Source organism: Heteronotia binoei, chromosome 10 (genome assembly GCF_032191835.1).
Source record: "Heteronotia binoei isolate CCM8104 ecotype False Entrance Well chromosome 10, APGP_CSIRO_Hbin_v1, whole genome shotgun sequence".
Taxonomy (NCBI): Eukaryota; Metazoa; Chordata; class Lepidosauria; order Squamata; family Gekkonidae; genus Heteronotia; species Heteronotia binoei.
In genome coordinates, this window is record NC_083232.1 from 85,853,413 (window position 1) to 85,867,794 (window position 14,382).

Consider the following 14,382-nt stretch of genomic DNA (forward strand, 5'->3'; position numbering starts at 1 on the left):
TGACCATGGCCATCTATGATAAACATCACTCTGGAGGGATGGATGTTCTTCAAAGGAGGTTTAGCCTAATGGTAATTGACGTTAGCCGAATTTTCGACCATAAAAGGGTACGGAATGTTACATAAAGCCTCTTGCCCATAAAAAGCAATTATACCTTATTAATGATACATTTTCAGCACTTCAAATATTACTGTAATTATTATTTAGTGAAGCTGTTATCATATGATTCTTTTATCATTTTTTTAGCCTAGGTGGCTGAGCTCATTAAGAATTCTTCCAAAGGGAATGTTCACTGTAAGTACGTAATCACAGAATCATAGAGCTGGAAGGGGTCCTCCGGGGTCATCTAGTCCAACCCCCTGCACAACGCAGGGAAATCTTGTGGCATCAAGTTGCAACCAACCTATGGTGCCCCAGAAAGGGGCTTTCAAGAAGTGAGAAGCAGAGGTGGTTTGCCGTCGCCTTCCTCTTCAGAGCTTTCCTTGGTGGGCCCCCATCCAAGTACCAACCCCGCTTAGCTTCCGGGTTCTGATGAGACTGGTTTATATCATGCTACCTTCTGTCTCATATTAGAAATGCTTCCAAGATCTGACAAGATTGGGTTATACCATGTCACCTACACTCTGTAGGGAGAGGTAGGCAAGACGACATATTGTCCAGGTGAGAAATGTTTCAAAGCTGATCAGTAGGGAGGCAGGCCTTCTCCCTCTCTCTTGCTTCCTTCTGCATCACAGCTTGCTTTTCCAGGCTTGCTCAATCGCACAGGAGCTACAGAGCAAATCCTCTATTTTCTGCATTGGCCGAAGCTCCTCCCTTGAGGAGGAAGGGAGGGAAGCAGAGTCTCATTTATGTCAGATTTGGCCCTCACAACAAATGAGTTTGACACACCTGCCCTAGAGGCCTGCCTCCCTACTGACCAGCTTTGACACATTTCTCACCTGGACAATATGTTGTCTTGCCTACCTCTCCCTACAGAGTGTAGATGACATGGTATAAGTATAACCCAATCTTGTCAGATCTTGGAAGCCAAGTAGGACTGGTCCCCGGAAAGGAGACCATCAAAGAAGACTCTGCAGAGGAAAGCAGTGGCAAACCACCTCTGCTTTTCACTTGCCTTGAAAACCCTTTGCTGGGGGTCTCCATAAGAAGAATTGCATATACCCTGCCCTTCTCTCTGAATCAGAGACTCAGAGCGGCTTACAATCTCCCATATCTTCTCCCCCCACAACAGACATCCTGTGAGGTGGGTGGGACTGAGAGCGCTCTCCCAGAAGCTGCCCTTTCAAGGACACCTCCTGCAAGAGCTATGGCTGACCCAAGGCCATTCCAGCAGGTGCAAGTGGAGGAGTGGGGAATCAAACCCGGTTCTCCCAGATAAGAGTCCACACACTTAACCACTACACCAAACTGGCTCTCTAAGTTGGCCACGACTTGACAGCACTTACAAAGGTACCTCCCCATTGTCATCTGTTTGTGTTGAGCCCCGACATCAGGCCTGGAGAAATTAAGCTATTCATTCTTATTATTGACTCTTTGTTTTCACAAAGTTGAGCAAGAACAGAAAGTGAGCTGAGCTGAGTGTCTTGTGAGTTGCGTACATAGCTTGTGGTCTGCTCTTGGGCTGGTGGAGACCAAATTATACAGACCAACACATCAACACATATGGCAGTAGAATTTTAACCATTCACTTCTAGGGCAGCTATCGTGCATATCTTACAACAAGACACAGAGCGTTGGATTTGGTGTTGGAAGACATGGGTTCACACATGAAGCTCACATATCTGTTATATACTGAATCAGACCCTTGGTCCATCAAGACCAACGTTCTCTCTAAGCTGCAGAGTCTTGTGAGCAAAAATTCTACTTTATGAACATATGAAGCATATGAAGCTGCCTTATACTGAATCAGACCCTTGGTCCATCAAAGTCAGTATTGTCTTCTCAGACTGGCAGCGGCTCTCCAGGGTCTCAAGCTGAGGTTTTTCACACCTATTTGCCTGGACCCTTTTTTGGAGATGCCAGGGATTGAACCTGGGACCTTCTGCTTCCCAAGCAGATGCTCTACCACTGAGCCACCATCCCTCCCCTACTGGTGAGCTACTGGTATTAAAATTGTGAGCTACTAGCATGAAAGTTGTGAGCTACTGCATCAGTTATTGTGCTCTGGAGTCATCCTTCCTGAGCGAAGACAAAAATGTGTAAGCTGAAGGCTAAAAATCTGTGAGCTAGCTCAGGCCAACTCAGCTTAGAGGGAACACTGATCAAGACCACTGATATTGTCTACTTTGATTGGCAGCAGCTCCCCAGGATATCAGGCAAAGGTCTTCCATAATACCTACTGCCCGGCCTTTTTAACGAAAGGCATCGGGGATTGGACCTAGGGCCTTCAGTGTGCAAAGCAGGGGCTCTTCCGCTGAGCCAAAGCCCCCTCCCTAATGTTCAAATCACAATTCAGCCGTGAAACTCTTTGGACACCAGTCTCTCTCACCCTACCCTACCAGACCGGGTTATTGTAAGGCATAATGGAACAGAGAAGCGCCACATACACTCCGATCGTTTATGTGATCGCTGGTCTGGAACTGTAGAAACACTTGGCCATCATCTATCACATTGTCATCAGTGCTCGATTCCTAGATCTATTTGGATGACTCCTGTTCTTATCAAACACCAAGTGAACTTTGGGTGGTCCCTTATTTGCCGGCAGATACTAATCCTGAAACCACCTATTCTGTTACAAATTTTTTAATGATAATCTTATCTGCAAAACGACAGAAATCTGGATTGATTTGATGGTAATTGAAAATCTGGCATATATGCGGTTAACATGACAATTTTTGGCTTCCTTAACGGTACGATAGGTTTTATTAGAAATTCCTGTTTAAACATTTTATTCGCTTTTAGATTTGAATATTGACTGTAACATTTGAATTCTGTGGATATGGTTAGTCCCGTTGTATACCAATGCATGTTGTGACGATTGTTACATCCTGATTGCGCTTAAGACCTTTGGTCATAGAAGCTAACAAATGAAGTGAAAAACGAACTGTGCCCCTTAGAGAAGGATGGGATAAAAAACACAATACATAATTTTGGTGAGCTGCTAAATCCAGCCAACCAATTTCATCCATTTCTGCTCCCCAATCTGCAACCATTAAGACTAGAAGCATTCTCCTCCCCTCCTAAAAAAAGGGGGGGAGGGGAGCGGGGGTGAATGATCAGGAGACGAATGCGAGAATTCCCCATTAGCACATTTACCAGGGCAGGAAAGCAGAGGAAGGTAAACAAGATTCAGCTAAGAAAACAGGCACCTGGCTCTCCAAAATGAAACAGCAATCCATAGCACATAATTATTCATAATGAGGCAGAGCAGACAGGGGAAAAAAATGGTTGGCGGTTTCATTATCGCTCCAAATGATCTCTTTGCACAAACTTTTCAGTCTGGTATTTCAAAGCTCACTCAAGTTCCTTGACCCAGCTACGCAATAAAAGGGAATGTTTTACATACTGCATCGGGCGCCGCAAATGGGCTGAACGGCGCTAAAAGATTCTAAAGTAGCCTTCCCCGAAGCCATCTAAAAATTAATTTCCAGGGTCAGAGAGCGTGCCAACCATTTGCAAGTAAATAACTATCCAATTTCGGCTTCCTGAACAGAGTCAGCAGGGGAGGGTCTTAGCTGCACTTTCTCCACCTTAGGGGCTTCCGTAGGCCGAACCCCCTTAATCGGCTGCACTTGCCAGTGTGATGCAACTGTTAGAGCAGGGTGGGCCAGCAGCAAACGTTATATAATTAGAGAGCCAAGCAACGTCAAAATACAGAGCAAGTGATAAACAAAGCGCCAGCATCCGAAGGTTCATTTGCACAACCAAAAATATGCATGACTGATCACTGATGTGTTGATTAACAATCCACAGGTTTTCTGCAGCTGAGTACTGACTGTTAAGAGTCTTTTCATGGAAACGGCAAGAGCCCCGCAGCGCAGAGTGGTAAAGCTGCAGTACTGCAGTCCGAGCCCTCTGCTCACGACCTGAATTCGATCCCGGCGGAAGCTGGGTTCAGGTAGCTGGCTCCAGGTTGACTCAGCCTTCCATCCTTCCGAGGTCGGTAAAATGAGGACCCAGCTTGCTGGGGGGAAAGGGTAGATGACTGGGGAAGGTAATGGCAAACCACCCCGTAAAAAGTCTGCCGTGAAAACGTCATGATGAGACATCACCCCAGAGTTGGAAACGACTGGTGCTTGCACAGGGGACTACCTTTACCTTTTAAAAATAGAAATGGCATGTACAAGATCTCATGGTATTTCACAGTCACAGACAGCAGCGTCCTGATTGTTTTAGTGACTTCTACCCTAGACTTTTTGTCCAAATACTGGCGTGTCCCTGATATCAGCAGGGACACGATAACTTCCGGTGCACACTAGCAGTGACATCACCGGGTTCCCAGTGACGTCAACCTAGGCCTCCTTTTGCTCCAGGTAAATTCCTGCACCTGATTGGTTGCTGGGAGTACCTGGCAGCCCTGCCATATACAGGTATCATCACATACATGTTTGCAAGTCACACAAACACATTATAAAAACCATACAACAGATACTGGAAAATCTCACCAATTTAAGCTTTTGATTTTTATGTAAGAAATAAGTAGCAAGGGTAGGTAATCTGGATTCTAGCCAAGGCTAAGCATTTTCGGTCTACTATTTCAGAGGAGGCCTTAAGCACATGATTAAATCTTTTGCTGTAAAAGGTAAACAACTGAACTTTGACCGGATCATGCCCTTTGCCTGCTGCTTCTGCATCAATATGTCAAGAGAGACTCTTGCCATTAGTCTGGGAGTACTTTCACTTTCCACTGCCTCTGCTTTACGCCGCTCCTATCTCTGTGTAACAAGTGAAGCATTCTTTCTGCCTAGTCTTGGGGATGGCCAAGGTCATCTCTGTCTGATTATGTTCGCACCTGCAAGGGGCCTGGGAAAGAACTATTGGGGGAGGGATTGCTCGCTTCACGCCTTAAGATGAATGTATAACAGTTTAGTCCTGAACTATAAGTAGACGGCATTTGCTTGCCAAAAGCCAGTTTTCGCAAGGACCATCTTGCTCTGACCTGTCACGTATCAATAAACAGCTATTCTTGCAATGGACTGTTGTTGATAATTGAGCTGTTGGGGACTTGACACAATAGTCAAGTTTATTATGAGTCAAGATAAGAGAACAGAATCAAAATCATCAACAAGCATTGCTTTAATTACATTTGTTGCACTGGTTGCATGACATAAATATACTGGGCTTAAAATACAATGGTTAAAATTTTGGTTAATTTTTTTAGAACAGACTATATTCTTCTGTCTAAATAGACAGAACCAGGCACAAAATCTGAATGCTTTAAAAGTAATTTTGTTACAGTGGTCTCCCAGAGAAATATAAAAACGGTTACATCTACCTGGGTACTTCGATATAATAGGAATAATGTATAATAATTAATAGGAATAATGTATAATAATAATGTATAATGTATAATAAAAATTTTTGAATGTTCTGGTATAATTGGCAGCATAAAAGGACATGTTCAGATGTTTCCTATCAGAGCGGCATGGACAGAGACACCTTGCATATGAACTATGGACTTATCTCCCTTCAAGGAGAGTAGATGGAAAGACATTTACTCAGGCAGGAGTAAAAGCTCTGCGACGTTTGGGGAATTCCAATGTAAAGAGGTATGTAGGTGGAACAAAGTTCGAGTTGCAATTCCCTACTGCTGGGACAATTTGGGCTTGAGTTCTATCCAATGTAAGGGAGGTGTCTCAAAGTCTCTGCCTACATCAATACCTAGACTCCACATATTTAACCCACCAAACATTGGTTGCATTTGAGCATAACATATTGATTTTCCAGCCATATCCATAATTCCTACTGATGCAAATAGCGTTTTTTACTGTATCGCACCTACAAGATCTGGCCTTTATATAGATTAAAAAACACCTCTGCTTCATTTTACTTACAGGTTGAAGTAGGTAGATCAGCGAATGTTCCTGAATAACTACGACAGGAAGGGGGGTTATCTTTGTGGCATGAAACAGAGTCTCCACAGATGCCATGGTTTGGTCAAAGCGACCTCCGAGTCCGCCCAGTGTCACAATTGTATCGATCTACAAGAAAACAAAAACATTATGAGTGGTGGTGGGGGGGGATGTTGGAGTAAGGGATGTCAAACAAAACCAGGAAATGTCAACTATTGGGGGAGGGTGTCCAATCTTTCTGCAGGGCAGGGAGACTGTCATGCTGCGAGGACAAAACAAAAATGTCAGCGTCTGACTCTGTTTCCATAAATCTCTTCAACGAGGACAAACTGTCCGTACTTGGCAGGGTATGGGGTTGGCTGATGCTGGCTATTTATCCCAAAGAATGGAATAATGCAGGCAGAGAAAACACACACACACACACTGTTGGAAATCAGTCCTAAAATGGCTGACTGACTCCATCTTAGTAATAGTAATGCTGTTTCTGCAATGTCATGCTGAGTCATGCTGCATCATGGCCCAGCTGTTTCTTGTTACTGAGGTAAGGTGGAATGACCTCACCTGTAATTAGGCTTTGTGCTGACTCACAGAGCTGATGCAACCTCTGGTGAGCTTGCATGATTGATGTGTGTATTTAGGGAAGCTCAGTGAGCTTGCTCTTCCTGCCTGTAAGGATTGTGGGTACTGTGTAACTTACCGTCCGGGTGGCAGCAAACACTGCTTGTGTTGCTACTGTGCTTGGATCGTTCTATGTATACTTACTGGTGTATACTGTTATCTACTGTTGTGTGTACTGATTACTGTGTATGACCTTGGCCTGGCAACGACTTTGAATATTGGATACTGCCCTGGTAAATATATTCCACTGTTGAATACAGTTGTCTCTCTTGTCTATTAATTCCTGTGTTTTCCGTGTCCCTCTTCTTCAGTGTCTTCTGCTGCGTGCAAATTCTCTAACACACACACAGTCGGAGAACCCTACAAAAGCCAGTGAGATGCTGCAAAGACCAGGGGGAAATAGAAGACTGTAGATTTATACCCCAGCCTTCTCTCTGAATCAGAGTCTCGAAGTGCCTTACAATGTCATTTATCTTCTCATCCCCCCCCACAACAGACACCCTGTGAGGTAGGTGGGGCTGAGAGAACTCTCCCAGAAGCTGCCCTTTCAAGGACAACTCCTGTGAGAGCTATGACTGACCCAAGGCCATTCCAGCAGCTGCAAGCGGAGGAGTGGGGAATCAAACCCGGTTCTCCCAGATAAGAGTCCGCACACTTAACCACTACACCAAACTGGCTCAAACTGTATACGCTGAACCCAAGACAATTCGGTTTCATAGGAAGAAAGGCAAAATGTTATGGCTGAACAAAGTTCTTGTCACTTATCTGCTGAGTCATTCTCCTATCTAGCTGTTGCTCCTGTCTCCTGCTGCCTGTGAACATGAAGAAGACGAAGAAGATTGCAGATTTATACCCTGCCCTTCTCTCTGAATCAGAGACTCAGAGCAGCTCACAATCTCCTATATCTTCTCTCCCCACAACAGACACCCTGTGAGTTGAGTGGGGCTGAGAAGGTTCTCACAGCAGCTGCCCTTTCGAGGACAACCTCTGCCAGAGCTACGGCTGACCCAAGGCCATGCTACCAGGTGCAAGTGGAGGAGTGGGGAATCAAACCCAGTTCTCCCAGATAAGAGTCCGCACATTTAACCACTACACCAAACTGGCTCTCTTTTAAGCCAGACAGCAAATACCCAGAATAACTGTCGGACTGGAAGGCTTCCGCTTGCTCCTGAATGTTGGAAATAATTTGGTTCAGATTCAGAGAATTTCTCTATATTTTCAAAAAATGCGTGTTTGGAGAGTACAAGATGCTCTCGCCAAGAAGACAAAACGATACTGGGTGGCAGGGCTTTTTTTTGTAGGAGGAATTCCTTTGCATATTAGGCCATACGCTCCTGATGTAGCTAATTCTCCTGGAGCTTACAGGAGGCCCTGTACTAAGAGCCCTGTAAGCTCTTGGAGGATTGGCTACATCAAGGGGGGGGGGGAGGGGGCCTAATATACAAAGGAGTTCTTGCTAGAAAAAAAGCCCTGCTCATTGGTACAGCCCTCTTGGCAGAGATATGTGTGTGGTATGTCTCTGTTTACAGAGAATCCACATATAGACTGTATCCCCTAGTCCTCAAAATATTCAGTGTCTCCACATATACCCTATCCAGCGTTGCTTTTTTTTAAAGCAAGAATGCATAGCAACACAGTTCCGCTTAGCTTGGCATCAGGGAGTGTGGCCTAATGTGGAAATGAATTCCTGCTGGGCTTTTTGTATAAAACAATGGGCTTTTTGTGTGAAACAATGGTGATGTCAGGGGGTGTGGCCTAATACGCAGATGGCCTTTTCCTACCATCCTTCATAAGGATGAGCATTTTGCTGGTGACCACAGACAGCCTAACCCAAGAAAATGGAGACTACGTTTGGAACAAGGGCTAACCAAGGAGAACAAAGACTTAAAAATACAGTATAATAATTACACAGCTTTTAAAGTTCCGGTTCCTACTGGGACTAATGGAAGGGACAATTAGCTTTAAACAGTTTATAAGCTTGTTAAACAACACTCTTCCTGGGCTAATTGGCTCCACAGACATTTCTCATTCTTGTGTGGATAGCTTGATAACAAGGAGGTATTAGCCGGGCAATTAGGGAGATACGAGTAGACGTTGTAGGGGGAGAAGAGGTAGGGGGAGAAGAGGTGGCGGTGAGGGTAGCCAAAAGAATGATGCGCATGAAAAGAAGCTAGCGTTGTGTTTGTAGTGGTGGCAGATTACACTTATTAAAAGGCACTAAATACATTTTTTTTTAAAAAAAAATTGTTTAAAAAAATTCAACAATGTACACTCATAGGATGCTATTTGCTATCTTCTGTTTTGACACATCCTGGCATAACTTCTTTATTATACACTCACGGGACAAGCTGAGTAGTGAAAGTACGACTCTTTAGCATTCTGCCATTATCAACAACAAAATAAAACAACAATTTTATACTCCTTATAAAATTGACACGATCTGTCTTACCCATGTCACAATCGGCACATAAAAATCTCCTCACTGAGAGACACGAGTCTTTCCATTTTCAGCAGAATAGGCGGAAAGATGGCAGAAGTGCAGCAGTTTAAATGTTTTGTGCGTAGGAGAGAATTTTCATTATTTCTGACTTTCTAAATGGCATCCTTTAAAGTTTGCTTTTTCAAAGTTGCGCCTTCACAGACGGCAGTGTTTTTTTCCTGGGCTGTGCCTTTCCACGGTTTGATGAGAATTACTTATGTAACTTTGAAACTCAAGAGCTTTCGAAGTTACCACTCAGCTTTAAGGCAAGAGAAGGAGGGCAAGTTATGCAGCACGCATGGATGGATGTTCCAGTAAGGTCTGAGGGACAAAGATGAGGGAAAAGATAGTGGGTGAGGTTGATGCCAGATGACGCTGATCTACTAGAGTAGTAGATGCAGCCGGGTCAGTGGGGGTCATGGGGTGTGAATGTGAAAGAAACCTTATGCAAAAGAAACCTTACGAGTAGCTAACTTACTGCGTTCTCCATTTTACCATCACAACAACCATCCTGGGATGCCATTTAAGCTGAGAGAGTTGAGTGGAAGAAGAAGATGATGATGATATTGGATTTATATCCCACCCTATCCTCTGAATCAAGAGTCTCGAAGCGGTCACAATCCATCGAGATTCATACCTTGGTCTTCCAGATCTTAGTTCAACATTCTAACTGCAACATCACACTGGAGGAGGGTTCAATCCTCCAAGAGCTTACAGAGCTCTTAGTACAGGGCCTACTGTAAGCTCCAGGAAGACTGGCTACATGAGGAGATGTGGCCTAATATGCAAAGCAGTTCCTGTTACAAAAAAAAGCCCTGAAGTTAAATTGTATATTAACTTTTAGGTTCTTAATTCCAGTTTCTGTGTTAAATTTCTTTCCCCTCTCTGTTTTTCCCCACTTGGAGATTGTCAACCTCTTATTAGAGTGTTTGTCCAAAACAAGATATATTTATTAGGGCTTTTCCATTCAAATTAAAAGTGTCCTAGTTTAAGATTCACTCCTGTTCCTTTTGCTTTCTTGACCATTTTGATTCCTGCCTTCCTTCTTTTTCAACAGTGTCTGAGTTGACTGATGTAAGCCCTACCCCTGTGCAGTTTCGTGAAAGATGCCATACGGAGGTAATTTTTGGAGGAAAAGCCCAGCAGGAACTCATTTGCATATTAGGCCACACACCCCTGATGTCACCATTGTTTCACACAGAGCTTTTCTGTAGAAAAAGCCCAGCAGGAATATCAGGCCATTTGCATATTAGGCCACACCTCCTGACACCAAGCCAGCCAGAACTACGTTCCTGTGTGGTCCTGCTAAAAAAAAGAAAAGAAAGCAAGCCCTGGCTATATGTATTTTGCTCACTGTGCATCTCACAATTGAAACAGACAACAAAATGATGAAGGATGAGACTATCCCATCTTCCTGCAACTAGGCCTTCCAGTGTAATTAATGCAATTAAAAACAACTATTCACGTTCCACACTTTCAAAACACTATAGTATTCTTGCTAGTCATTCAGGCTGTACAACTGTAAAAAACAGAAGTGCATCAACTGCATCAAAGATCCCAGCCTTCAGCTTCCTAACCAATCAGTATGCAGAACCACAAGTAGGGAGCACAGCTGGTTCACAGCTACGCCCCTCTGACTCTCTATGGGAATGAAAGCTTTCTGAGGATAGGTGTTACTTTGTCGCTGTATCCAAGATGATAGCTTTCAATCAATTTCATTGTCACTTCACCGATTCCATTAATCTTTACATGATATTGTTCCAGGTCACCAGCCGGCTCCTTCACAGAGGATTTCTCTCTCCTCTTTGTGTCCCTTTACTTACATTTTTATTATGTTATTTTTTAAAAAAACCTAAACCATTTTTTATTGTTACGATGGGGGAGGATTTAATTTGTTGGGAATGCACCAGCAAAATACGGCAGCAGCAGGCTGTGATGTTCTTTGTAAGCTCGACAATGTGGCTGATGACGAAACTTGAGAGAGAAGGGTGGTTCGGTGGCCAGTCTCCGGGACTGGGCGTTAAAGGGACCGCTTGTTCTTGGAGTTAGTGCATCCAGTGGGCGTACCCCTTAACTCTCTGTGCCTTGACTTCTCTTTTTTACAGATATGTGGGTTTACAAAGTCTGAACCTAGTTTTTCCTATTATCTTTGAGAATCCTCGCTGTGGTTGTACGAGAGATAAATGAAGTATGAAATTAAAGCACAGAGCATGTAGATTTGTGGATAAATAGCGCTTCCCAGCAAATATACCCCAACCAACAACAAGAGGGGGTGGGGTTGAAAGCCAAGCAAAATGCATGCAATTTTTGAAACACTGATAGCATGTGAGACAACTCTGGTTGAAATAAGTTATTAAACGTTGGCTTTAGAACAAACTGGACACTATGTCATGAGATTCCCCATGCGTTCCCTGCCCCTCCTCCGCCAAAAAATAAACAGAAGCCATAGGGGTCCCTGGTTTGCATCAAGGCAACGGTATTTATAGTATTTAACACTTATCTCCTGTGCTGTTTCCCCAGAATCAATCAGTAACCCCTTCCCCTCCTCCAATTCCTCTTTGGAAGCACTCCCAACTTCCTTGAGGTTCTCTGACAGCCAGTGTGGTTGAAGTTCTCTGACAGCCAGAGTTTCTGATTAGGATCTAAGGGTGGTTTCAGACCGGGAAACTGACACGGTAGTATCCTAAGGCGGAAAAACCCGATGCAGTCAGGTCCATTTAAGGGGGATCAGACAGCCACCGTTGCAGCGGCAGGATCTTGGCAGCCATCCGCACTTCTGCCTTCAGACTGCTAGCGCGGTTCCGCTGTGGAAAGGGTAGTTTATCTGTGAAAGTCCCCTGTGTGCGTGCTCATGCCGAGAACTGCACAAGTGCACCATGGAGAGGGGTTAGGGGGGGAAAAACCTCCCCAACTGTGCTGGAAATGGCTTGGCGCGATCACACAGCTCTTCCACCCATGCAACAAAGCTAAAAACATCCCCATGATTCTACACTGCCCACTTATATTAAGAATTGCTGCTTGCCATTCCCATTTTGTCTGATGAAGTCTGCTTAAGAGCATATGAAAGCTTACATTCTGAATAAAATTTAGTTGGTCTTAAAGGTGCCCTTGTCTAGAGCTTTGTTCTATTGCTTCAGACCAACACGGCTGCCTACTGGGATCTATCTTCCACTCATGAGTCGCGCCAGGGCATTCAGACAGCAGGGGATTATGCGACCTACATCCGATTCAGGGGGATGCTACTGGGAGAATCCAGGTAGCTTTTAAATGCGGATGGGAGCCGCTTGGGGTGGGAACGGGTTGGGCTCGGAGGGCAGATGTGCTCATGTGAACGTGCGCATTTAAATTGAGTGTGAGGCACTCCTAGGTCGGGCCAAATCTCTAGTGTGAAAGCACCCTAAGAGAGCCAAGCGGTTACAGTTTCAGATTAGGGTCTAAGAGAGTCAAGCGGTTATCGTTTCAGATTAGGATCTGGCAGAGACAGGTCCAAATCCCTACTTCGTCATGGAAGTTTGTTTGGGCAAGTCCTCCATTCTCAGTCTTATCTACCTCATAGGGGTTTTGTGAAGATAAAGTGAAGGAGGGGAGCACATTGTAAGCTACTCTGGGTATCCATTGGGGAGAAAAAAATGGGATATAGAGGAATAAATAAATGAGCACAGAGAAGCCATTGTATACACAAAATTACACACAAAACCTCCCCATATCCACAAATGAATGCATATTTCTGCTACTTAAGAAAATATTACTGAATGCAACTGCAAGGAAAGCTCTCAGTAAGTAACTTGGGAAGGTTTCTGCCAACGAGGGATGTTAACCAACAGAATTGAAGACTCCTGTGAAGAAACATAAAACGGGACAGACGTTTGCTTTTGGCCAAACCTCATTTTAAATTTGAGTACCCAGCTTACTGGGGCGGGGGGGGAAGTGTAGATGACTGGGGAAGGCAATGGCAAACCACCCTGTAAAAAAACAGTCTGCCGTGAAAACGTTGTGAAAGCAACGTCACCCCAGAGTCAGAAACGACTGGTGCTTGCACAGGGGACCTTTCCTTTCCATTTTAAACATGGTGCCAGTTTTATTTCACAGACTCCTCTGCAGTTCAGATGTTTTATTCTTTCTCAGCCTCATTAAATGAAAAACTAATTTTAACACTAAATTTTAATACATCTGAACCATCTCTGCAATGACACGGGGCTTCTGAAGTCTCACCGAAGATTTATTCCGAAGCTCTAAATTTAGACTACTTTGAGATTTTTTTCTCCCCTGAGCAGAAACATGCCTCAGATTCCCCATCAGCCTTTATACCCACTGAGCGCCTGCAGATTATGAAACAAGGCTGAAAACAAACAACAAAATAAAAACGTACAACCGCTGACTGCTCCCAGGGAGGAAGCGAATGGAGGCAATTAAAACGCCGCTCTTCATCTTCAGAAGCGCTGAATTCCTCTTGTCTGACAGTTTGGTGCTATACAGGGCTGTGAACACAACACTGGCAATGCTGCTGAGGCCTCCCGGGTCCTGGAGTGACATCCCCAGCACTTTTTGTAGAAAAAAGCCCAGCAGGAACTGATTTGTATATTAGGCCACACCCCCTGATGTCGCCATTGTTTCACAGAGGGCTTTTTTGTAGAAGAAGCCCAGCAGGAACTCATTTGAATATTAGGCCACACCCCCTGACACCAAGCCAGCCGGAACTGCGTTCCTGTGCATTCCTGCTCAAAAAAAGCTCTGTATAGGCCTAATGTGAGGGCTATGCCAATCTTATTATGTACATCTGGATCGACACATGACAGTTTACCAGGATGAAAAAAACCTCCTAAGAATTGTAAATGAGCAGTTCGAAAAGGCACATCGCAGTAGTCTGGAAATTGAAAACGGAAGAATAGAGGCTAGCTAAGGCATTGGTGCTGCTTGACAAACAAAACCAAGTAATTTGGAATCTTGACATTAGAAGAGAAAACAGGCGGTGAGAATTTTGTAAGTGCCCCAAATATCCACTATTCCAAGACAAAGGTGAAAGCCATCCCATTGCTAATCACTACTGGTGGAAGAAAACTTAAACACAAATCAGAACAGTAAATACTAAGGACTGAATCCCAAATAGCAGTCGTGTAACTGAACTCCTGGAGTGAGCAACTCAGCATGTCTGGACATTGGGGTGTGTGAGCTACATCACTCTAAGTGTGTATGTGCCATCTCCTTGAATAGGGTATCTTTTTGTCTTAACATGGGAGCTGCCTCCTGACACCCTCCTCTCTCTCTCTGTGTTCC

General features: G+C 44.3%; 1 protein-coding gene across 1 annotated transcript in view; it reads right to left on the bottom strand.

Moving 5' to 3' along the window:
- Nucleotides 1–14,382, bottom strand: part of TPK1 (thiamin pyrophosphokinase 1) — a 551,786-nt gene that overhangs the window by 126,203 nt on the left and 411,201 nt on the right. Inside the window, exon 6 of the mRNA XM_060247753.1 lies at nt 5,994–6,140. Within this exon, the coding sequence (XP_060103736.1) occupies nt 5,994–6,140 (147 nt within the window). The remainder of the gene's footprint in view (nt 1–5,993; nt 6,141–14,382) is intronic.